Below are 25,286 nucleotides of genomic sequence, written 5' to 3'. Positions count from 1 at the left end.
AGTAGGATCCCGCTGGAAGCACCCGACCATCGCGTCCACAACGTCCTGCACGCCCTCTCAGGCAGCATCTTCAGTATCGGCCACCGGACCCGTGATGACTGGCCCCAAGGAGATAGCCGGATCGTGGCTCCGGAAGCATGTCAAGACATACTCTATTGCCGACCGGCAAAGTCTGCTGCCCTCGGCCTCCAAGCGGGCGCCAAGAATCTGATCCAGACGTCGGAGGCGGTCAGCAGCGGAATCCAGTACCGGGAGCGCGTCGGAGATGGACGTCGGCCGCACCAACGCCGGGATGGGGCTCACCCCCAACGGCACTAACGTCGTGCTTGCCTCGCCAGCCCAGGCGGCGATGCGCTGGGCCCCGGCGCGTTGCTCAGCCCGGAGGTCGTCGAGTGTCTTCCTCATCACCTCCACCGCCTGGGGGCCCGAGGCCGTCTGCGTCGCCTGAGCAGCTTGCGCTGCCTGGAACTGGCGGACCTGCTACTCCAGTGCCCGCACTTTCCCCTCCAAACGCTTCCTTTTCTCCTCTGCCTCGAGCTCAAGCTCATCCAGCAGCTTGTTCCGCCTTGCCCACATCTCCTCCATGAAGGCGAGGTCCTCCTCCTGCCAGGTGAGATCAGTTGCCCGTTTCGCCAGGGAAGCTTCCCTCGCCTTGAGGCTTTCCTCGGCGCGAGCAATGTCGCTGGCCTTATCGGCGAGTTCCTGCTGCAGCTTCGCCTCAGTCGCATCCTGCTTGTTCTGATGTTTCTCCAGCACCGTATTATCAGCTTTCAGCTTATCATGGAGCGTTGTGACGGCCTCCTCCCTTTGGTCTAAGTGTTACTTCTTTTTGACCAAGCTTTTCTCCTTCCGGGTCACCTCTTCCTCTCGGTCAGACACCTTCCGGATGTCCTCCTGGAAGTCCTCGCGCTCCTGCTCAAACTCGGCCCGCTCTGAGGCGAATTGGCAGGACGCTGCCTTAGTGCGCTTCTCCAGTTGAGTGCACTAGTCGCCAAGGCGATGGTGCTCGGTCTCGAGCGCCTCCCACTCCCGCGCGGATAGCCACCTCGGTTTCCTAGAGGGCCTAGTGAGCGCGCGACAGAAACTGGGGGAGGGGGGTCAGCGTTGCTTCAGGTTCGATGCCAGACCGGAGCGGTCGCCCAAGGATAACCTCTGGAGCCTCCGGAGTTGGCGGCGGGACAGAGCTGGATGCGCCCCCCACGCCTACCACCGATGGTGCATCCGACGGTATCGCCGCCGTTAGGTCTCCAACAGCTGTTGGTAGCCTTGCCACCTCTGGACCCCCAGGTCGAACTTGGGAACCCGAAGGCGTTGCATCGACGGTGACAGGCAGATCCTGGGGGCCCAACGGCACCACCTCAACACCAGTGTCACCCTGCATGGTGGGGGCAAACGCAACAGGAACCTCTTCGGTCACTGCCGATGGTGGACTTGGCACCGACGCTGATGAGGCTGCGGTAGCCGCTGACGGATCGCCGGCGACGTTCCTAGCAGATGTATGCTGCTGGGAACCAAACCCACCGGCGGGCATGGCGGCCGGCGGGGGAGGAGCGTCCACAGAAGCCGAAGAAGGGGAGGCCCGGACGGGCAAAGGACGGGTCAAGACCTGTCGACATAAAAGCTACGCTCGAAAAAAACATTGGAAGAGCCTAAGCTTACTTGGGACCGTGAACCTTCCAGTGGCCTTGGAAGCGGGGCGCCCGTTGTCGTTGCTGCTGCTGCTGCCGTCCCTGCTGCTGTTGCTGCCGCTGCTCCGCGGTGATGGCGGTCGGTCTGACACAGGCGGCGGTGGTGGTGGTGTCGGATCCGAAGGTGGTGGCGGCGGAGGACTCACGCCCCTCTGCCCGTCCTGGACCCGAGGTTCGGCCTCCTTAGCCCCACTAGCTGTCTTCTGACGCTTCTAGGGGGAGTCCGAATCGAGGGGTAGATCCGAGACAAAGGACCCATTGGTGCGACGCAGTCGGTGTTGCCTTACTTCCTCCGAACTCCCGGCGGCGTCCGGAGTGGAGGAGCTGCTTGCAGGCCCCTTGCCCTTGTTCGAGGAACTAGGGGCCGCAGGAGGAGCTCTGGGGGCCACATCAGCAGGCTGGGGGCCTCCAACTGGTGCACCAGGAATGTGGATCCCCCGGTGGGGGGGTCTCGGCCGCCGATCTGGTGGACCGCCACACCACTCTCATCAAGGGTCGGCAGTCGGGCCAGCACCGCTGACCGCAACCCTGGGTTGTCGCAGAGCGTCGAAATGCCCTGGGGAGGTATCAAGGATTCGGGGATAAAAGCCTCACCAGTGATCCCCCTCACCAAAATTTCCAACTGCTCCCAGGTCAGGTCAGTCCCAGGCCCGCGCTGGATCCTGCCAATGTCGCTGGGGCCGGTAAACCAGCAACACAGACGCGGCCTCCCCTGCAGTGGCATGACTCGGCGCTTCAGGAAATCGCCGAGTACGTGCATCGAGGTCAGGCCACCAACCGTCAGGTCCTTAATCCTATCCAGGACAGGCTTGAACTCCGGCACGAGGCATGGTTTTACCCTCCACTGCTTCTGGTCGAGTCTGGGCCCGTCACTCGGAAGGGCAAGGCGGTCGCTGACCTCAGCACTGGCGATCACCCAGTCGTTTCGCCAGTTCTCCCACCTCGCGCCGCCAAGGGAGGCGATGTAGGTCACTTTTGGATCTGGCCTTGTCTGGAAGTAGTAGGCCCCAAGGTGGTCCTTGCCCTTCCCAGACCTCACCAGCACAAAAAACTGGCGGAAAAGGGAAGTACAAGCTGCCACTCCCACGAACATCTCACAGAAATGGACAAAGATGGCCACCTAGAGGACGGAGTGGGGCGTGAGGTGTTGGAGTTGGAGTCCGAACTCCTCCAGCAGCAGCAGGAAGAACGGCGAAATCGGTAGCGCCAACCGCAGAAGAGATAGGAGACGAAGAGCACAAACTCCCCGGCAGCAAGATCGCCGAGGGGAGTAGTGCCAGCCCGGATCCTCCCGGCGAACGCAGGCATGCCCCATCCGAGTAGGCGGCGCACCGAGTCGAGTGCCTCCTCAGTCTGGTAATGATCGGGGCGAACCAGCATGGCCATGGCAACCACGGAGGCGGAAAACTGGGGAGCACGAACGCGGAGAGGCGTGGAAGGCTCGGAGGCGAAAGGCGGAGCAGTTGGGGAAAATGCGAAAGCGAAACCACTACGCGCGGAAAAACCCTTTTTCGAGAGATGGCTCCCCGCGCACCCTGGAAAAATCTGCCTAACGCACACCTAGCGCCCGAACAACTCGGTCACTGACAGAGGGGCCCGGGCCCACAAGTCACGCGGCTGAGGCGCTGGTCTCCATGCGCAGGAGGAGCAAACCGCCGCGCACGCTCCCACGTCGCCTCGGGGCCGCTGCCGGAAGATATTTTTAACGTAGGCGGGGCCAACAGGGCGCCCCACGCACGCGGGGCACGGCCAAACCACCATGCGTGGGGGCCACGCGCTAGTCAGCCGCGAAGACGGGCACGACGGTTGGTGTGACCAGTAGCAAACTGACAGCATGCGCGCGCTGGGTTAGTACGGCGCGCGCTAAGAAGATGCCCGATCCCCGGTCATGCAGAGCTTACGCATGATACAGGTCTTGGCCCCACCTGCAGGCTCGCACCCTCCCCTGAGGTGGGCCCGGGGGCCACTGTCGGTACCTTGAAATAGGGGTACCCCTTGTTACAAGGTAAAGGCGTTGTGCCAGCGGAGAAGTCTCTGGTTGCGCGGCGAACAGCTCACCGTCGCGCAACATCAGCCGCCTTGGGTCGCCACGTGGCCAAGGGAAAGGACGTGCTCCAGATACACGCAGTGGGTCCGAACCTGCTATGTGGAAAGCACCGGACCCCGTACATGACGGGCGGACCTCCGAGAGTGATCCCGGACCCTTCCGAGTGGGGTCCGGACAGATCACCACCAAGTCCCGGGATTCTGGGGCAGGAAATACCTGGACCCTGCCCTGGAAGGGGTCCGGTGCTGGCACGTGTCCAGGGCTTGCACTGGGCTCCCCGCTCAGGCGGAGACCCGCTGCTGTCGCGTGGCTTGTGGCCCATGACATAAGCCAACCGGCAGAGCCTGCCGCGTAGTCTCTGCATTTTTTGCAGAGAGGACGCGTCGCGTGCCACCAAGCCGACGAGTGATGTGCCCTCTCGGCATTTAATGCGTCCAGTCCTCTCCGCTGGCAGACGGTGTCAGACGGCGCGCCTGCCCAATCTATCATCAAACAGTGCGCCCGTGCCATGCGGCGCACTGTGCTCTTCATTCCTTCTACAAGAAGCTTCCCCTGCACGCCGAGGATACGCAGATCTCGGGCATCAGGGCACTAGAAGATTGCCCCAGCAGCAAACATTTGTAGCTCCAAGTGCTATATTCATTATGTCCCTGGGCCCACATGCCGGGGTTGAGTACCTTTGTGCATGCCCCCCTTCAGCTATAAAAGGAGAGGCATGCGGCGTTACAAGACAGGTCCAATCTTAGGCTCACTCAGACACTCACAAACTTATACAAGCTCACGAGCAATACATTACACAATGGAGTAGGGTGTTATGCTCTGGCGGCCCGAACCACTCTAAATCCTTGTGTGTTCTTGTGTTCTTCTCGTTTTCCCGACTAACAAGCAAAACGCTTAGGCCCCTCCTCATCTTAGGATTTAGGGCGGGTGCACTCCGCCACCCGACCGGAGATTTGCTCCCCGACACTTTTAATGAAGGTTATGTGATGAAACAAATGGAAAATATTAAATTTTGGCTATATATTTAAACTATTTTCTTAAATAAATATGTGATGAAATATTTTACATGAATTATTCCTATTGTATTATATATCAAAATGTATAAAACAATTAATTAATTAAATGAACCTTGCATTGCATGATGGATATTTTTTATTGTTGCATGTAAATTGCAATTTGAACTTTGTTTGAATTTGATTTGAAATTTGAAAAATAAAATTTTGGTAAAATATTCCTATTGTATTATATATCAAAATGTATAAAACAATTAATTAAATGAACCTTGCATTGCATGATGGATATTTTTTATTGTTGCATGTAAATTGCAATTTGAACTTTGTTTGAATTTGATTTGAAATTTGAAAAATAAAATTTTGGTAAAATATCTTTATAGAATCCAATTGGTAAACCCTTTCCTTTATTTGATAGATGCTACTGAGATCTAGGGCTGAACTCAACAATAAAGAAGCATGTAACTTTTAACTTGTCGGTGTTTTTGAAACCGGGGGTCCTAACCAATTAGTAAATTTATGCTACGTGGCACTGTCCCGAATGAGTGATGCAAAAATACACACAAGATTCATCTTGGTTCGGGGAAGAGAAGGCCCTACTTCCAGTGAGGGAGGGAGGCTTATAATATCTTGCACCTAATTTGTAACACCCGGATTTAAGGGGTAAACCCAGGTGCGTCTCATATGTGCGCCAAAGAAGAAGAACACATATAATGACCAAGTGTATAGAAATAAATGTCACAAACATTATTATATAGCAGAAGTGTCTTATAAAAATAAATGATAACAAATAAACAAACTAATATTATTTCCTTGGCGCCATTAAGCTGACTGGGAGACGCCACCTAGACTTCATCGAACTCCTCGTAGTAGTCCTCTTCCTGGGCTACCTGCTCTTCACCTGTGGGGGGTTTATATATCGCAAGAGTGAGCTCACAAAAGTTTATAGCTCAACAAGCGTGGGGAATAATGTGCATGAGCTCACTAAAGATGGGAGCTCATGTGAAGTGTAAGGCTGATCAACAAATAATGGTTAAACTGCACATTGCTTTTAATAAGGTGGTCCATTTTATTAACAGTTACTAAATGTAAGTGTATACCAACCCAGAGTAATAGTACATCAGAATTTATAATAAAATCATAATGCGATGTGTACGATAAATTAAGTTGAATTCCATAAGTTAATCATGTGAGGGTCTGAGCCGCTCATGACCGTGAGCACGGCTGGTATACCAGTTTTACACTCTGCAGAGGTTGGATATCTTTACCCATAAGTCATGTTACTCATCTACCACGTGGTTGTACGAGCCCTATACACCTCTACCGAGGAGGCGAGGTTGGTTAACACTACGAGGTATTTACAAAGTTTCACTAGCTTCAGAAAACCCGCTACGATTTCTGAGGAGCGCAATATAGCAATCCCCCGTCTAAAAAGCCAAATTTTGATAAAAAAATTTATGAAATATATATGTGTCTATAATTCTCATTTATAAAAAACGAAATTTAAATTTGATAAAAAAATATATGAAAATATAAGTATTTAACTATTTATGTTACTAAAAAACATTACATATGCTTTTTAGCAAACCTAATTGTACTTAAATATTTGTGTTTTTTCTATAAATTTGATCGAAGTTTGACTTATTCAAGTTACAATTGGGTTTTTTTTAACGGAGGAAGCAGAGTCTAATCCACCAGACTATCGAGGATCCGTTTGGCACAACTCTACCTTGCCAAAAACAACTTTAGTTTTGGCTTTTTATGAAAAGCAGCTCTTTTCGTAGAATCGAAGCCATTTCGTAATCATTTGTCAGAAACGATTTATCTTAAAGCAAAAGTTATTTTCCTGTATTAAAGTGTTAGTGTCAGAGCTAGAGCCATAGAAACTAATATTTATAGTTTCTTCTCTGTAGTATAGAAAACAACTCTATTTTTTTGGCGATTTTCGTAGCAAGCCGTTTTAAGAAAAGCTGTTTGCCAGGGCTAGCTTTTTTCAGAAAAAAGCTAGAGCTGAAGCCCTACCAAAGAGGCTCCAAATCATCGTGACAACGATTAAGATATCCTAATGCCGTGTATTATCAATGGATCAAACAAACATTGGTGGCTTGTCGTGAAGGTTGCCAGGGCTGGAAGTGCAAGTGCTGACTCGGTTCTAGAAGAGCCCGCCTCCTCGTCAGTCAACTAATACGTCTTTAATTGCTTTGGTAATGCTCAAAATTTGATCGGTGGATAAGCTAATTTGAAACAACTGGACCAGAACCACCCTGCCGCAATTGTTTGAAACTGTGATTTGCCGGTCCTGTACAGAAACAAACTCAAGGCTTCGAAAAGCAATACTAAACCATACAGCTGGAACCCTGCTCTACCTAAAGCGTAGCAAAAAAAAAGCAGAAATGAGTAGCACGTAGCATAAAAAATTATACTTTATGAGCTTCAAAAGTTTGCTGATAACGGTTGGAAGCGTACCGGTTCACAACAGATACAGGCTGCAGTGCTGCACTACAAACATGAAATATGTGGGAAATCGTTCCTCTATCAAAGCAGCTCTAAAAACAATTCACGATGTTTCAGCCTCCATAGCATTGACTTGATGACCCAAGTACATTCCCTCGATCTCTGCTTGTCAAGAAATTAAGTCTGGACATGTGTGAAGATACTACAAAATTCTGCCCCAAAAAAAGCTGCTCCAAAGATAAGGATTAGTTTGTGATATTCTGATCTCTGTTAAGCAAACAGACTGACCATAGGATGACCACTGTCCATTACTCATTCGTGTTGCTCGTATATTTGCATGTAGGTTTCTGAGAGAGCAACCATTTGAGGAAGGGTCTCAGTAACATGGAGATCCTGCATCTCATACCTGGAGAGGAGAATATCAAATGATTAGATCGAGGTTACTGAGACTCAAATAATTCGGTTAAGATACTGTTGAGGAACGTACCAGGCCTCTTCTGATTTCCGCTGTACAAATACTCTGTAGCATCCCTCGCCAGGTTTGCCATCATGGACAATGTTTGCTATGAGGTCATACTTTGAACGTAGCTTATGATTCTCTTTCGGCTTAGGTAATGGAATGTAGTCCTTCAACTCCAAGTTCTTCACAGGAAAATTAACTGCCAAGTTGAATATTAAAACATATTAAAATCAGCTACCATGGAGCATGACAGGCGACAGCAAAGTTAATCAAGCAAGTGTAAAATCTCACCTAGAGTAGGGTTTTTCTCGACAAAAAAGTTATTTTTGGTAAACCTTCGCATATGAAGGATCAGATACTTCGGCAGTCTAGTGACTCGGTACCTCATTCGGGCAATGGAAGGTCGGACAACCTCTGTAACTGTCTCACCATCGAACTTCTTCAGTATGTTAAACAATGGTACCTGAACAGTATGATAGATTCAGAATCCCAATATACCAGTCACAGCAAACTAGCCCCTCCTCCCCCAACACACACCACCACAAAAAAACACTCATAAGTTGGGGAAACATGGAAAGAAATGTGAAGGTTTCAAAGGGTGTCAGATTAAAAAAACATCAGTAAATATGATTCACACAATGCGCTCAGTTAGGCATCGTAGAGGTGATAAAGTCATTTGACCCAAAATGTCTTCAACATAGATGTAAACAATGACACAACTGGCCAATATGCAACATAGAAACATAAATATATTCTGTAACTGTAAGCATGTCTATACTCCACGGAAATTTATGTGGACCGCAAAGGATCAGATTAACATGTACAACTCCTTCAGTTCCAAGTTATAGTTAACTTTGGCTTTGTCCTAAATCAAACTTCTTAACTTTGACTGAGTTCATAGAAAAATCCACCAACATCAACATCTACAACATTAGATGTTTCATTAGATTCTTCATGCAATATGTTTTGACAAAAAATAATATTTGAACTTGTAGATATCAATATTTTTTCTAACTAAGTAGTAAAAGCTAGGACAAAATCGAAGTGAACTATAGCTTGGAACTGAGGGAGTATTAAGCAAGTAAGCATTATTCAAGCAACACTACAAGAAAAAGCATTTTTTATTGTAAGCAAGAGCTAAACTAAAAGCATGGGGTTACAGTGAAGTTAAGTTTGAAGTGCTACCCAAAACATTTGTGTAACAGATATCGTCTTACCTTCACAGGTGGTCTTATATGTAAGGTGTAAGGAATATTGAAGAAACACCATCCCAAAATAGTTATAGTTCTAGCAATCAGACAGGGGAACCAAGCTTCACTGATACATGGATGCTCAAGCACATTCTAAATTCTAATGTTGTTTATTTTGTTCTCACATCAATCCCAGAAATCTTAGCAGCCCACCATCTCATCCTAGTCTTACTATAAGCATCAAAACTAAACATCCACATGAGATCATAACCACCAAACTATGCATGTGCTTGTGAAAGACATACCTGTGGAATGATATTTTTCTCCATGGCGTCTTTGAAAAGAGGTGGAGGTGGCAGGTCAAGACCGAGCATCAGGAATGGGACCTTGGATGTTTCAGTAACAATTCCATCTGCAGTTCCCACCACTGAACCTGCCTCACCATTCAGCTCACCGCCATCCTCTCTTTTTTCCATTATATGCTTCCTATGAACCTCCTTAACAACTTCAAGTTCTCCCTGCACGAACAGTTCCCAATGTGACCTGATAAGTTGCTGAAATGATATCAATTACACTGTTGCCCAGAAAAGCTAACCTGAAAACAATCGTGTATTATGCTTCTGTTTTTCTTCTTTGAACTTTTTAGTTTCGCATGCAGTGTGTTTAAGAGCCATGTCATAAATTCCACTGGATCTGACTGTACACCAATCTGAAACTTTTTGTCGCTGGCCTTCATAACTGCTTGCAGAAATTCATGTGGACTAACCTGAACAGAAAAAATGGTTGTTGCATTATTGGTTTAGACAAATCTTCATACAAAGTGGTAGCATGAAACATGCTGCAAAGTGATTTAACAAACCAACCTGGCCCTTGAAGTTCCTAGCATGCCAAATCTTACGTGTCAATTCCCCAAAACGATGAACCAATGGTGATTTGCTATGCTGATAGTTTTCAGGGATTAGAAAGAAATTTCTCAGAGGTGTAACTCTCATTAATGACTGTATTGTGACATTCACAAAATCAGTCTCCTTGATGTTGTTAAGACCCACCTGCACAAAGCAGCAATTATAGATGAGATAAAAAGGCAATAAAGCATCAATAGAAAAAGACCTAATTACCATGTGTAATAAAAGTATATTTTTGAGATTAGATATAGTGCCATTCTTACAACAGAACAGTAAAAATCCAAAAGATCAACTGAAGAAAAAACTGCTATGATTAGTTAAGTGGACAATGCTTGTATGCAAGTCCACAACATATTCAGGATCCATGTAATAGTACAAAAAAAACTTTAAAATGCATTTTCCAGCTATTTCGTGATACCCCAACAAACAATTTTCCAGACTATAAAATAAATATTTTGATATAATTGGCTAAGGAAGATTCCAAAGCATAGCAACGGAAGTGCAGCAGGTAACCCAAACAAGATCATATAAGGGCCTTTGTGTCAATTTTAAGGATACATACCATTCCAGGTAGATAATTGGAGCCATCAAGTGCTCTAGACCACTGCTTATTTTTGTCAAGATTTAGAACCTGCTCCTTAGTGAACCTGCCAGAACAGTACACTAATTAGCAGCCTGTGTTGCCAAAGCCATCAAGTGCTATTGAAATGTAATGTTAGAAGCAATGAAGAAGCACCTTGGATTCAGAACATGTCGAATATCTTCTAACGATGGATCATTAATCTCATATCCATCAGGAAGACAGTAAGCCTTCTCAGTTTGAAGATTAATGAACACGTGATGGCCTGCTTCAAGGCTGTGCGTATATGCATGAGATTTCAACCCTCTTCCTTGGAAATATTTTCCACAGACCAAGCACGCATACACATTCAAATTTGACAAGGAGATTGAACAGAACTTCTCGAAATCAAAATCAAGAACCTGCAGAGCAGCACAAAATGAACTCAGCTGTAAATAACCACAAGACGTAATGAAAAAATGTTACATGGACCATATCAAAAAAATGTTACATGGACCAGATCAAAAAATGTTACAGGGACCAGATCAATGGAGAAATAAATCAGCAGAATACAGACTGTAGATACATAACATACACACAACAAGAGCCTGTTTGGATACCAGTACTAAAATGTTTAGTCACCTAAAATTTAGTCCTAGGCCATCCAAACAGGTGAACTAATGCATGGAGTGATTTTCAGTCCGTACCCCAACTAAAAACTAGTTCACTAATTGGCAAAGGGGAGCTAACGTGGACTAATAGTTACTAGTCCATCTATCCAAATAGCACAGGACTAAACTTTAGTCACCTAAAAATAAGTTGTAGCAGCTAGTGGACAAACAATCAGTGTTTTAAAGGGGAGCTGAAGTGGACTAATAGCTACTAGTCCATGTATCTAAATAGCACGGGACTAAACTTTAGTCACCTAACAATAAGTTGTAGCAGCTAGTGGACTAACAATCAGTGTTTTAAAGGGGAGCTGAAGTGGACTAATAGCTACTAGTCCATGTATCTAAAATCCTAAATAGCACAGGACTAAACTTTAGTCACCTAACAGTAGGTTGTAGCAGCTAGTGGACTAACAATCAGTGTTTTAAAGGCGTCGCCAAGTCGTCCAGGCGACAAAGATTTCTGAGCGTCCAGGTCACCAAGCTTGCGGGCGTATGGGTGCCCACTGCCCACCTCTCTTGTTAGGTGTCCAGGGAGAGGCGAAAGACCGAGAGGAAATATATGGCACGTGCTGGCTCTGCTTCTTCCATGTGCGCTCGCTATGAGTTGCCGCTGACGCAACCCCACACCCCATCTGTGCACATGAATTACTTTGATTTCGTACTGTCCGCCTGTCTGCCGCGCACAGCTTGGATTTCGTGCCATCCACATGGACCCAGGGCAAGGGTAAGTGGAGGGCTGCTCGGTCCTGACTCCTCGTTGGCCAGAAGCTCTGCTCTGTTCTTCACTGGTGCCCAGCCACAGCCTGGCTTCCTATCAGGCCAAATTGTCCCAAGTATTTTCTCTGCTCTCTCTCTCTCTCTCCCCCCCCCCCCCCTCCCTGAGTTCCTGTCATCTCAAACGCCAAAGGTTTCCTGTGCCCTGTTATTGCTTGTCGACTTCCTCCCAGTGCTTTGTTTTCAAGGTTATTAAAATGATAAAACGTTGGAACGCTCATGGGTGAAATTTTGACTTTTAAACGTTTAAACTTTGTTTAAACGTAGTTTTAAACAACATAGAAAAAAACCAATACATCATAATTTCAGACAATAATATGAAGTTAAATACCAATACAGAGAGGTTAGTGGCTTACCAAAACTTCACCCATGAGCTGGATTAAACCCCAAAAGTAACTACAAGACTGGGCCCAAAAGTAGCTAATGGTCTAAAATGCATAAAACACTGCGTTTTACAGTTTACAACGCCAAAACGCTAAAACGTGGTTTCAACCTCTAATTATAGTTTTGACGTTTAAACGTAGTTTTAATAACACTGTTTGTTTTATAGATGCTATCCTCCTCTCATGGTTCTTTCTCTGCTTCTCTGTTTGTGATTTATCCTATAGATATAGATGTGGAGTGGAAGTGATATTGGGAGTTAAGAGCTTTCATATTTGCTATTTTAGATGCATAGTGGAAGTGCTATTAAGGGGTGAAAGATTCCAGGTATGATTTGCTTCTAAATTTTAGTGGTGCTATATAATTAGTTAAGGTATTTGTAAGGCGTCGACTAGGCAATCACCTTATTCGCCTAGGCGGCTGGAAGGGGGTCGCTCACCTCGCCCTCTCACCTTTAAAGCATTGCTAACAATTAAACCTAGGTGACCCAAACAGGCCCTAAGTGTAGTCATATGTAATTGATATAAACAAACTATTATACTATACTGGAGAGACTACCAGGATGAACAGGCATAGTACAGACAAATATCAGGAGCTGCTAGGATGTTACTCCGCCATAATACTGGAATTCATTTTCAAGATACTGGTACATGTTAATCAGCCATTACAGTCTTCAAATCGCGTAGATTATATACATCTCTAACACAATCAGTAACTGATAATTCGACAGTAAATAGTACTTCGTCTATCTCAGGTCACTCTTGAGCTGTGAGCAAAACACGGCGTTTAAGCCAGCAAATTCGCACCAAGGCACACGAAATTGACATTGAATGCAAGTGCACACCTGTCTGTTCACGGTGTCGAGGTATGGGCAGTCCCGGCGCAGCTCTACCTGTCTGGGCCTCCTCTCAGGAGCCCTCCTCACGTCGTCGTCCTCATCATCATCATCCTCGTCGTCCTCTAGCTCAGGCTCCACCGCGTGTCGGCCATTCGTGTGACCCCTGGCCGCTTCGTCTTCCTCCTCGTCCTCGTAGGTGGCCAGCCCCAGCAGGGACGCGACCTCGGCGCGCGGCCGCTTCTCGGCGGCGCCCCCGTCGGAGAGGTCCTCCCCTTCCTCGCGGTCGCGTTTCCGCGTCGGAGATGGCTGCTCATCTGCGCCCATCGGCCGCGAAGGCAGGGGGAGGGGTCTAGGGTTTGGAGTTTGGGGCTCGGAGGATGGATGGAGGTTGGATGCGCGGGTTAGGGTTTCGTTTGGAGGACGGAGAGGCGTAGATCGCCGCGCGACCAGCACGAGTGACCGAAGACGTTTAGCTGAAGTTCAGCCTCAGTCTCCACACACACGAACTTGTGAAGTGGTGTGTTTAGATGATAGTTATGCAGAAATGGTGTGAACATCGCAGAAATTTTTTTGTGGCGGCGTGATCTAAAAAAATCGAGGGGGCGACATTGATCCTGTCTTATCCTACTTTCACCTTAAACCAAACACATCCTAAGTCATCTCCAGCTAGGGCTGGATAACGAGCCAGATCGTCTTGGCTCGTCCGAGTTCGAGGTGGCTCGTTAAGCTAATGAGCCAGCTCGACTCGACTCGTTAAGCTAACTAGCCATAGAGTCAACTCGGCTCAGCTCGTTTACGAGCTCGACCTGGCTCATTTAGCTCGCGAGCCAGACATAAAAAATAATATGTACATAATAATTATTTTTATTTAATTTCAAACTAATTTAACAATAAAAAATAGTAATTATACTCATAGTTTCACAAACCACGTCAATGTAACACCAAACTAGCACAATTCATTACTCATCAATTCACAAGTCACATACATGTTCATCAGTTTAACCTACAATTATATTTACATAGACCAATTTAACACATAGACATAGTTCATTAATCATTAGTTTAACTCATAGGACATAGACACCTCACATACATATAACATGTTCATCAATTATTCCATAAATGATATACATATAGTTTTGTTTTGCTGGAATATGGTAGCTCGTTTAGCTCGCGAGCTGGTTGGTTAACGAACCGAGATGGCTCGTTAACGAACCGAGCTAGGATGTGAGCTCAACTCGTGAAAAAATTCAAACAAGCCGATCCGAGCCGAGCCGAGCTGACCATGAACTGAGCGAGCCAACGAGCCACGAGCATTTCGTCTAGCACTATCTCCAACACATACTCTATCTTATTTATTATTTCAAACTTAACTATATAATAATGTTAAGAGTGTCATCGACAGTTTTGTGTCTTGTATTTTATACTATCCACCAAAGCACAGCGTAGTGCTTTGTAGTGAAGGGTTGTGTGGCAGCCTTTAGAGCTGGGCATAAAACCCGAGCCCGAAGCCCTATACCTGTTGGTCACTTGTTGTTAAATGTTGTGAATCAAGAACAATACAGCACAATTATTAAGTATTAAGGACCTTCGTCCTCTGAAGCATTACCTCATTTCGGATATAATGATCATCAGACGAAGGTCATGAAGGACATGCATTCATCATTTCATGGATAGATAAGAATACATAACGATAATGAATGTAATTCATTGGTTTTTTCACATTTATATTTCATAATATTAACATTAACATTAACATTAACAAAGTTGTTATTACATTGATACCTTCGGCTTGTTTGAAGGTCTTGATGCGAGAGTGATTACAATCCAACCTGAACAGTACGGTGCTACTGTTCATCTATTTATAGGCACGGGACGTAGCCCGAGTAAAAGTACATTTATGTCCCTGACACTTACTTATGACCATAACATAAATCATTAAGGACTAGCTGGTCCTTTTCCATTCCTGTCAGCATCATGTTTAGCCTTCATCACCATTTTAAGCCGAAGTTATTACTCTTCGGCTATAGCTTCGGCGTTCATTCTTATCGTCTTTGGATTATATCTTTACCTCGTATGTCTTTGCCATGGGAGAAAACTTTCGTCCTGAAGCCAAAGCTCCCTGTAATAATCCATATCATGCTGAAAACATGTGGTTAGTCATGTTTTTTAGGACCTTCGGAAGAGGAAGGCCCCAACAGTAGCCACACGCAATATTAATTTGTTTCTTTGTAACAAATTCAAACTGTGATGTGAATGAAGGCCATTAGCCGAAGGTCAGAAAAAACACCTTCTCTTCGCTAGAATAGCGAATCATTCTGAACTGTGGGTCCCACCGAGCGGTGGAGCTCTGAGTATCTCTACTACTTATTAAGGCTCTAAGGGTAGCCTGCCGTTCTGCCTTCGTTCAATCTGGAGCGTCCATCGCTGTTGTTCAATCTGGATCGTCCATCTGCATCGCTGTTGTTCAATCTGGATCGTCCATCCGCGCGCGCAAAAATTTGACACATGTTCACAATACCACTAACTGATTACAAGAGCTGATTGCTTTCTCCATAGCAGGCACGTTTATAAGTTGCTACCGCTCTCTTTTGCTGGCCGATATGGTACCATTTATTTGCGCCGCGGTAGAGAAGATGGAATTTATTTGGCTGGCCTATTTGAGGCCCATCTATCAATTCAAGTGTATACGGCCTATTTAGCAAAAAAACCTAGAGACGCCCGCACGCAGGCTCTCCGTCGGTCGCGCGGCTCTGGCGCGGCGGCTCTCGCGTGGCCGCTCTCATCCCGGCCGGCGAGCCTCCGTTTCCCGGCCGGCGAGCTCTCATCCCCACGGCTGACCAGCGCCATTACTCCTCAGCCCGAGGCGGTCACGCGGGCGGCACTACGGGGAGTGGGGACACACCAGGGCAGCGCCTGCTGAAGCTCATCTACCCGAAGCGTAGCGTGGTGGTGGTGCTGCGGCGATGGGCGGAGGAGGGCCGCACAGTGCAGAACTATCAGCTCAATCACGTCGTCAGGGAGCTTCGGAAGTACAGTCGCTTGAAACACACCATGGAGGTACACCGTACACCGCCCAACCCTTGCCATGTTTCCACCGTCGATGCTTCAAAACTCTCCCACTCGCCACCTACTCAACGTATTACCAACCTGATTCCTGACGTGACCCCACTCCCGTTCTCAATTTGGCATGTGAACAGATAGATCGGTCACACATCGTTTTCTGCTTTACAGCTATCACTTTCTAAGATTATCGGATTGGATTGCTACACTGGGAGCAATATATGGTATGACTTCATTATTTCTCTGACTACCTGATTATGTTTTAGTGGGAAAGAATGTCTTTAATTATCCAGTAAGCAGCACTTGGTTTGCCGCCAAATTCTATTGATTCCTTGTTCTCTGCATGCACGAACAGTGAAGCATGTCAAATTGTAAGATGTTTCAGAAGCAAGCAACTCAAGGTTAAATGATTAGCTCGGCTAAAGTGTTTGCCTTGTGTGCAAGGAGGTGCTATTTTTAGTGATCTCATCATCTAACCTTTGCGTGCGTTGTGCTAATTTGGTTAATTGATTTTCTTTATTTTTAAGCAATCAAGCTTAAATGATTAGCTTCTACCGAAGATCTAAAATTATGTATTTCCTTTTCCTTTTTTTCTCATAGCAATTTTCCCTCTTCTCGACTCTGATAGCTTATAAATCTGTTTAGTTCCAAACCCCATTTCCACTAAAATATGCTTACCGTATGGGCACAATATTTCTCCACAATAGATGGTCCAGGAATCCAGGATTACTCCAATGCCAATGATATGCAGCTTGCACTTGCACAAATTATTTCTTGGATTAGTTGCTCTTTTTTGTATGGTAAAGTAAGTACAATTGATTGATTCATGAGTATGACGACCTATTTGGAAGGTATTTTGTTGGACAATAGTTTCTGGAGTTAGAAGTTCCTGTTTTTGTGAGTTAGTTGAGGATTTGTAGCTAGGAAAATGAAATATAAATCCATTAGAATACTACAATACCTATTGATTACGATATCACAATATCTATTGATTACGATGTCACAAGTTGTAGGTGTGGAGTGTGAGAACAGTTCAGTTCACCTTCATGGTTTTCTGGGAACATAGATTTCGCTGAGCTTTATATATTCCCTCGCAGGGTAGGGTTTCAATAGAGTGGGGCAGTGGGCCTGATTGGTATGGACAATAAACACACTTTGTCATTTTGTGGTCCATGTAGATTTGGTGACTAACTTTTATTTGATCCCATAAGATTCCCATATTGTTATTTTATATTAGTAGTCTAAGAGCATGGTTTTGGTAGAGAGCACAATTATCCCACAAATAAAAAAAGAGTTTTGGTAACACTTATGGTTCCATTTCTCTACCATGAAAATATTAATATTTTATAATATATAATTAGTATCATTAGATAGATATTTGAATCTATTTTTAAAGAAATTATTGACATGTTGTGATGTGCATGGGTGGTCTGGGATAGTTGGTTGTGGAGCAAGACAGGAAATATGGGGGCAGTGCATGCTGCTAATGTTTAGTTCCGTTGTATTCTATTCTTATGTAAATTGCTAGCTACTATTTGTATCCTGATCATTGTAAACATTGTATGTTTTTGTACGGTGCACTTGCATACGTTCCTATTTTACTCTCTCTCACCTGCTTCTTTTTATGCTTCTCCTCCGGACGTATCATTGAACATAAAGACAAAGAAACATAAGGGCAATAACTATTGCCACTTCCTTGGTATTCCTTTTGGAATAGGCTTGTTGGATGTATTGAACAGTTATTTATGTTAGTTAATTGTAGGTGTTGTGGATTTCGAAGTGAGTTTTTTTGTTTTGATGATGCGACCCATAATTTCCTTGGTGTCAGTTTATTCTTTACATTATATGGGATGCCATATCTTATCCCTTTTCTCCGTCACAAAAGGCAGATCAAAAACATGGAAGACTATATGGACTGGAAGAATTCGTACCAATATATGAGACAAACCCCATTAAGAATAACTTAAATGGAATGGGTTTTGACCACAATTTTGGGCTTTGGTTTATGGCTCGCTGGCTTAAACCAGATTTGATGATTGAGAGTGGTGGTGCTTTCAAGGGGCACTCTACTTGGGTTCTGCGGAAGGCCATGCCAATTACTAGGATTATATCACTCTCCTACGCACCCTGAGAAATATCTTAAGAAGGGACCTGCATATTTGATAGAAACTGCACTTACCTCGATGGGAAGGATTTTGTTGATTTTGGAAGCATTGATTGGGGAAGACTATTGAGAAATCATGGCATTTCTGATTCTGAAAAGGTGCTCATTTTCTTTGATGACCACCAAAGTGAGTTGAAAAGGTAAAATCTATCCATAGACCTTTTCTGTTTGTTTTTATCTTGATCGTGCTAAACTATAATTCTGATTCAATGTATCATGGTTTTTTGTGTTTGATTACGCTCTTTTTGTCACCAATCCTAAGCATGAAAGTGACGAGAAATCAAACAATTATTTTTTATTAATACTTTTGTTTAAACATACTATGAATAGGTTAAAGCAAGCGCTAAAGGCTGGATTCAGGCATCTCATATTTGAGGACAACTATGATACTGGTACATGTGACCATTATTTCTTGAGGCATATCTATGATCCGTCATATATCAGAGGTTTGTGGCTTGTCACCTTAGACTCTAAATGTCCATGGTACAACTGGTCCATTGTGCAATAGATCCGTGATCAATCATACATCAGATCTTCATCTTCTTTTAATTAATTACAATGAATGTTTTTGTCAACATTGACCATAGAGTAACATACTTGTTTCCCCTTTGCTCATCTTATCTAAGATCCCTAGATTACCTGTGATGGAGCAAAGTTTTTTTTATTAATTTGTAGCATTTTTTGCCTAAAGATTCCTTGTGATAGAAGTATAGTATCTCTACTACTTATCTCTACTATCTATTAAGCGTCTATTGTAGGCGTCCACATTGCCTACGGTTCTGCCGTTCTGCATCCCGCCCGCCGCGCTCGTCTTCCCCACGCGCTGCGCCCGCCTGCCATCAACGCGCACGCCCACTTCCATCCATGGCCTTCCATTCGTAAAACGTGCCTCCCTCAGGTGCCCCTTCCATCCATGGCGTCGCCACGGTGAAATCCTGTCCCCCAGAAACCGCGCCTCCCCCAGCATTCCATCCATGGCGCACGCACCGCACCCTCCTCCCCCTCTGCACGCCGCCATCAACACCTACAGTCGCGTCGCTCCACGGATCCCCAGCCTCCTCCCCTCTGCTCCTCGCTATCAACGCGCACTGCCTGCGTCGCAGATCCGGATGTCGTAGATCCGGATGCCGCGGATCCGCCTATCCACCATAAATGCGATCCGTGGATCCACGCGCACCCACCCCCGCCACGCTTTCTCCGCGACACCTGCCTCTCCCTGCCGCGACATGTGCCACATGGACGTCGCGCTCCCCGTCCTGCAGCCCCCGCCGCGAGTTCCCCGTGACCCCTGCATTTGCTTGCCGTGACAGGCGATGCGCGGACGCCACACGCGCCCAGCTCGCCCACACCGTGCCAGCCGCTGCCACCCATCAAAGCCGCCCCCAGCCGTGACGTGCGATCGACGGCCGGAGCAGCCAAATCTACCGGGTCGATGACTGAATCGACTGGCACAGCGACCAAATCTACTGTCGGTGGGCAGCAGGCGATCCCCTGGAGGCCGGATCGGTGATTAGGGACTTGGAGGCGTGGGCTGCTGCTAGGGTTTCGGTGGAGGTTGCCGGCGTGAAGCATTGGCCACCGAGTGCTGCACGCCAACAGCCAACAGGGGGTACCGTGCAGGTGGGCAGAAGCAGCCAGCGACAACAGTAGGGCACAGGTAAAACGATCCCCCCACTTTAGAAATTGCAATCCCTATTTTGATCCTCGGATGTGCGCCATCCACCCCTGGTCCATGGATGTATTTTCAATGAATTGGCTATCCTAGCTACAAGAAGAAATGGTAAGTTGAACTGAGTTAGAAGATAACTGATTTTTCAGCGTGGATAAATATTGTTTCTAACCAAGCTTTCTATCCTATATTTGCATGCTCTTCAAAGGGATTTATATGGACCTTCCAAATACACTAGACATTTGCAAGCAACCAAAGATACTCTCAGAGAAGAAGGTTTGCCTTGCCTTGAATACTTCTTGACTTATACAAACATTGTTGAGAAACAGACTAATACAGACATTGTTGATCTTGCACTTGCATGCCTCTATGTAATAGGCTAAACTAAGCAGCATTGTACAGGATACTAGTACTTTTGCACTTGCACTGTCTCTTCTTGCTAGGTAGAGTCCTACCCCATAGTCTGGAACTAGAAGAATTCTGATTTTCCTTTTAGGAATCAATGTCTATTTGAGCTTTGTTTGGTCAGAAATGCATTTGGATTTTCTACAAATTCCAGTTTTTCACATTACCATCTACTTGTTATACGTTGTTAGTTGGATTTTCATCGAGACATGGACATATCGATGTCTAACAACTAATGAAGCTAACGTACTTGGTAAACCCCTTCTGTCGTTACCTCACATTCCCAGATAGGAAAATTTCTCCATCTGATGATGACTGGGACATGGCTGCAGCAATTTTTCAGTGCTTGAAAAAGTTTTATGATCTTACCGAGTTGCTCTTTGGTACTTCGTTTCCAACTTCAAATCAATTTTTATAGAGGGTTTTGTGAGATAAAGGATTTGCTAGAAAATGGTGTGTTCATGAAGTACGTACATAACTGATTGGCGACTGCTAAAGAAAATCCCTATATGGCATGTTTGTACTCTCTTCTCTAAAACTAAAAGTGATCGAGAGCATGACAGAGTTTAGTAGAAGCTAAAGAAAATTACTCCATCTATTTCACACATAGCGTGCTTGCACATAATAGCGTCGTTTAGACGGTGTTCTATAGTTGCCTAGCATCTGAGCTCTTTAGTTTATGTTTATTTGGCCATACTGTAAGAGTCTATGTATATCAAGGTTACCACATTAGATGGCTTCAAGAAAGCTGTAACAGCACAGTTGAAAGGTTGCACCAATAGTAGTTGTAGCTGATTTATCTTGGTTTTGCATGATTTAGGAAACTTGGCACACACATATAGGTAGTGTCGTAATTGGTTTTGTATGTATTAACAAATATCAACTCCCAAATGGCATAAAGAATAGGGAAATGGGGACATTATAAAAAGCACCATGCGTTGTCAATAGGACGCACTAAATTGGATGTGTGAATTATGTTGGTTGATGGTTCAATCTCTCAAACTCTATGCTTTGCATGTTTGTGTCACTACATAACATGTTTTCTTTCAGGTTGTGAACACACATCTGCAGAGATAAAAAGGAGTGCCATCAATGGCAGCCACAGATTGGGCATGAAGTGTATCCACTATGAGATCAATGTGTTGCTTTTTCGTGTTTAATAATTTGAGTTATAATATATGGTTTGCTTCTAATGTTTTTTATTTATTTTTTATTTTGGCAATGCAGGGGACATAACTCCTCCAACAGGGATTAGGCAGGCTATGGAGATGCAGGCTGAAGTAGAAAGGAGAATATGTGCCCAAGTCCTTGAATCAGAAGGGAAGAAACAAGCCCAAGTCCTTGAATTAGAAGGGAAGAAAACTGCCCAGATCCTTTAATCCGAAGGTGACGACTTCATAACCCTTTTTATCTTTTAGCTCAATCAGGAGCTTCACGGTGCCAGGTCTTCATTTGAGCAAGCTCATTTCAATCTGGTGTATAATCCCTCCTTTTTTGAATTAGAATGCATCACACTCAGTTATTGAATTGTGCAATTACAGATAACCCCTCCTTTCCTTTCCATTATTTGAATTTGACAAAGGCTGCTTAGATCATGCCCTCTTTTTTACAGGTTCTTTCCATTATCTGAATTATGCGAACGGATCCAAGAACACTAAAACAGCTGTCCTCTCCATCTTTGCTTAATTATATGATAGCTCCACTACTAACTGAAACTGCTACTGCTTAGCCACTACTACCTACTAACTGAAGCCACTGCTAACTGAAGCCTCTAACACAAATGCCTTGAGAATACCAGAGAGAAAGTAGGAGCTGACATTTCTCACACTGGTTAGGCATTTCCATTGAATTTTACTCTATATTTAATTGTTTTTTCCTGGGCTCACAAAGAGCAGAAGACATATCTTAATGAGCTCCAAAAGAAAACACCACCAGAGAGATGATATTTTATTAAACACATGCCCACACAAATGAACTCCATATGTACCTCATCCCTATATGACAACAGTGATGTGGCTGACCCTGAAATTCATGCTGTTTTTTTGACCATATCCTAGCCAAAAAACATCACTATTACTTTTAACTACCCTCCTTTTGGTGCTTTTCAGTTTGATCATCTGCTTTACTGCAGTCGAGCAGCGGAGGAACCCGGCGCTCAGGGGATAGCCAACCGTCGTGGTGCAGTACAATGGCTGGAAAGGCGGCGGCTTGATTGCCGTCAGCTACGAGGCTCGTGGATTTGGTGTGAAGAGGCGAGTGCCCTTCCTTTCTTTGTCAACAGTCCCGTCTAATTGGAATTTGCTTAGGTCGTAACTTCTGACGAAATGGTTGTGCTTATTTAGGTCCATGCGCGGAGATGAGGCCAAGAGGGTCTGTCCTGGTATTAATCTTGTTCAGGTCCCAGTGGCGCGTGGCAAGGCTAACCTTAATCTTTACAGAAGTGCTGGTGCTGAGGTTGGTTCACCATCGCTGACTAATTTACTACAAGTTATAATTGCGCAGGACTTACATGGCATATTATTATAGAACAATAAGTCTATATTTTGCACCTGAACTTTCAGGTTGTTGCAATCCTTGCAAGCAAAGGGAAGTGCGAGCGGGCATCCATCGACGAAGTTTATCTTGACCTTACTGATGCAGCAAAGGAAATGCTCTTACAAGCTCCCCCAGATTCACCAGAGGGGATTTTTATGGAGGCGGCAAAGTCAAATATCTTGGGCCTTCCGGCTGTAAGAACGCTCTCACAGTTAGATTTGTTACTGCTCTGCTATTTGATGTAGCATGGTCATAGGCCATGATATATTCAGGATGCCAGCGAGAAGGAAAAGAATGTGAGGGCATGGCTTTGTCAATCAGAAGCTGATTACCAGGACAAGTTACTGGCATGTGGAGCTATAATTGTTGCACAGTTACGAGTCAGAGTTCTGGAGGAAACCCAATTCACATGCTCTGCTGGGATTGCTCACAATAAGGTTTATAATGAGTCGTAATAGTGAGTAGATGCTTTTCTTTCTGTTGACAAAAATGTTCAGTAGCCCATGGTTATTATCGTGTTAGTTTTGTTGTGCTCAGAAAATCAGCTAAGGTTCCTGTTTTTCTGTTTTCTGCATTCCTTTATTCATTTCTCTTGCTATCTTAGTTTTCCACTCATTGTTCTTATACTGTGCAGATGTTAGCTAAACTTGTCAGTGGAATGTACAAGCCTGCTCAGCAAACAGTTGTCCCTTCTTCATCAGTTCAAGACTTACTAGCATCACTACCTGTGAAAAAGATGTAATGATCTACCTCTAACAAGATGCCTCTGTCCTTTATGGTTCTTGCTTTCCTGGGAAAAGTTTTTGAGACTTTGTGTCACTATTAGATCACAGAACATTGTGCTTTAGTTGGAACTCTGCATGTGAAACTGAATAGTGAGAATAACCATATTGTTCAGGAAACAACTTGGTGGTAAGCTTGGAAGTTCCTTGCAGGATGATCTTGGGGTTGAGACAATTGGTGATCTCCTAAGTTTTACAGAGGAAAAATTACAAGAGCAGTATGGAGTAAATACTGGGTAATTATGTTCATGCTTTATTAATGTGTTATTATTTGGTTTACCTTGATTACTTGGCTTCTTCAATATTATCAAATCTGGCCATATGAATGTAATGTATGTTCTCCAGGGCAGAAAGTTGCACATTAGGTAGGTTGTCAGTTCTTGCTTCAGGAACTATTTTGTTTTTATTTTTCTTACCATAACATGCTTTAGGATTTTTGCTGCTGAAACCATTTCAGGTTTGACCATATAATATATATCCCTACTACTATATAAGCATGGTGTGTAATGGTAAGTAATCGGATCAGAAAAATTCTGTACTGAAAATATTTTTGGAGCAACATTATCATCAGATGAGAACCTTTCTGTTGCTTTTGTATTGTTCTTATGTCATTCCATTGCTTTTGTGACAATACTTTTATATCAATGGGATGCCCGTGATTGCTAAATTGGGTTATTTTTGTGCTTCCAGGGTTTGGAAAAGGTTCTAGACGAACACATGGTCAAAGTCTGCAATGATCAGTACAGTTTGACTGACAAATATACTGATGGTTGGCTGTCTTCAGGTATTCTCGTTTGAACATTATAGCACTATATGCTGCCCCCTGATAATGTGACAAGTATTGGATTGTCGTATGGAAAGATGCTTTGTTGTTTTGGTTCTTACATAAATAGTATCTTTAAATAAATGTTTTTGTATTTAATACTTGTTTTTGTTCTTTTTCAGATTGTAGAACAGCTCTTTTTAAATAAACACCTCAAGGAGTAAAGCTGACACCCATCCACGATCATCACGCTGCTTGTGACGATCGTCGTTCTCTTTCGTCGCTAAAACGTAGTGAGTTCTCTGCTTCGTCGAGTCACGCCCTCATGGGCTGCTCGTGTTTATTATTGTTTGATCTGTCAGAAAAATCCCACGTGTATTTGTTTATAGATAGATTACACTAATTATTAAAACGGGTGAAATTCATTCACGCTGCAAAGTTGTACATAGTGCGTTGGAATTTATTTGAAAGTAAAGTTGTACATAGTTTTTGACTTGGTCAATTATTTGGTCCTTATGGGCGATGTCTCTGGACAAGTCTATAAATTCTCTCGAGGTGGATGCTAGGATTCTAATATTGAATGAATATATTTTTATTTATTTACCACATCGCAACTTTCACAATGGTATCACCTTTTTTAATTGTGCTTATGCACTCGATTGCTTAATCGTTCGCCGCCTTACCGGTGCCTAGCAACAACTATAGCTCTTGACCCATACGAGCCATAGCAGGTCCCTCTCAAATAATTTATGTGTCGTCGCAACACACGAATATTGTATTAGTTATATATAGAAGTCTGTATGATACTGATGGTTGCAATGTATTGGACATTTGTACATAAAATATCATAGTATTATATGTTTCCGTTGCAACGCACGGGCACTCACCTAGTATATATAGAAGCCTATGTCGTGAATATTTTTCGTGC

General features: G+C 44.6%; 1 protein-coding gene and 2 pseudogenes across 3 annotated transcripts; 2 read left to right on the top strand and 1 right to left on the bottom strand.

Annotated features, from left to right (window-relative positions):
- Positions 1 to 6,918: 6,918 nt before the first annotated feature.
- On the bottom strand, positions 6,919 to 13,530 carry LOC100285671 (uncharacterized). Of its 2 annotated transcripts, XR_004858213.1 has the most exons (10): positions 12,984 to 13,530; positions 10,491 to 10,735; positions 10,317 to 10,401; positions 9,713 to 9,898; positions 9,445 to 9,615; positions 9,155 to 9,367; positions 7,951 to 8,122; positions 7,687 to 7,858; positions 7,212 to 7,605; positions 6,919 to 7,111 (listed from the first exon to the last, which is right to left on the bottom strand). XR_004858213.1 is itself a non-coding variant. In NM_001367224.1 (9 exons), exons 1-9 carry the CDS (start codon positions 13,299 to 13,301, stop codon positions 7,512 to 7,514), a joined length of 1,656 nt encoding a protein of 551 aa, NP_001354153.1. In that variant the 5' UTR covers positions 13,302 to 13,486; the 3' UTR covers positions 7,151 to 7,511. The 2 variants fall into 2 exon arrangements, 1 of the variants encoding a protein (NP_001354153.1); NM_001367224.1 differs by lacking the exon at positions 6,919 to 7,111 and having other exon boundaries at positions 7,151 to 7,605; positions 12,984 to 13,486.
- Positions 15,685 to 19,449, top strand: LOC109939412 (uncharacterized; annotated as a pseudogene).
- Positions 19,603 to 24,373, top strand: LOC109939411 (DNA polymerase eta; annotated as a pseudogene). Its single transcript, NR_161394.2, has 10 exons — positions 19,603 to 19,861; positions 20,082 to 20,149; positions 21,329 to 21,664; positions 22,410 to 22,530; positions 22,621 to 22,732; positions 22,840 to 23,007; positions 23,086 to 23,250; positions 23,448 to 23,551; positions 23,712 to 23,831; positions 24,053 to 24,373. The product of NR_161394.2 is annotated as a DNA polymerase eta (transcript).
- The last annotated feature ends 913 nt before the right edge of the window (positions 24,374 to 25,286 follow it).

The sequence above is a fragment of the Zea mays genome, chromosome 5, assembly GCF_902167145.1.
Source record: "Zea mays cultivar B73 chromosome 5, Zm-B73-REFERENCE-NAM-5.0, whole genome shotgun sequence".
Classification (NCBI taxonomy): Eukaryota; Viridiplantae; Streptophyta; class Magnoliopsida; order Poales; family Poaceae; genus Zea; species Zea mays.
The sequence above is the reverse complement of the archived record's forward strand: the minus strand, read 5'-3'. Positions and strand labels throughout refer to the sequence as shown.

Bases quoted from the DNA above. Each gene is read 5' to 3' on its own strand.
- LOC100285671 (NM_001367224.1), bottom strand. From the start codon at position 13,301: ATGGGCGCAGATGAGCAGCCATCTCCGACGCGGAAACGCGACCGCGAG. The intron at 9,899-10,316 runs GTATGTATCCTT...TGCTTTGTGCAG, and splicing joins CCAATTATCTACCTGGAATG to GTGGGTCTTAACAACATCAA. The intron at 7,859-7,950 runs GTGAGATTTTAC...TCAACTTGGCAG, and splicing joins CGAGAAAAACCCTACTCTAG to TTAATTTTCCTGTGAAGAAC.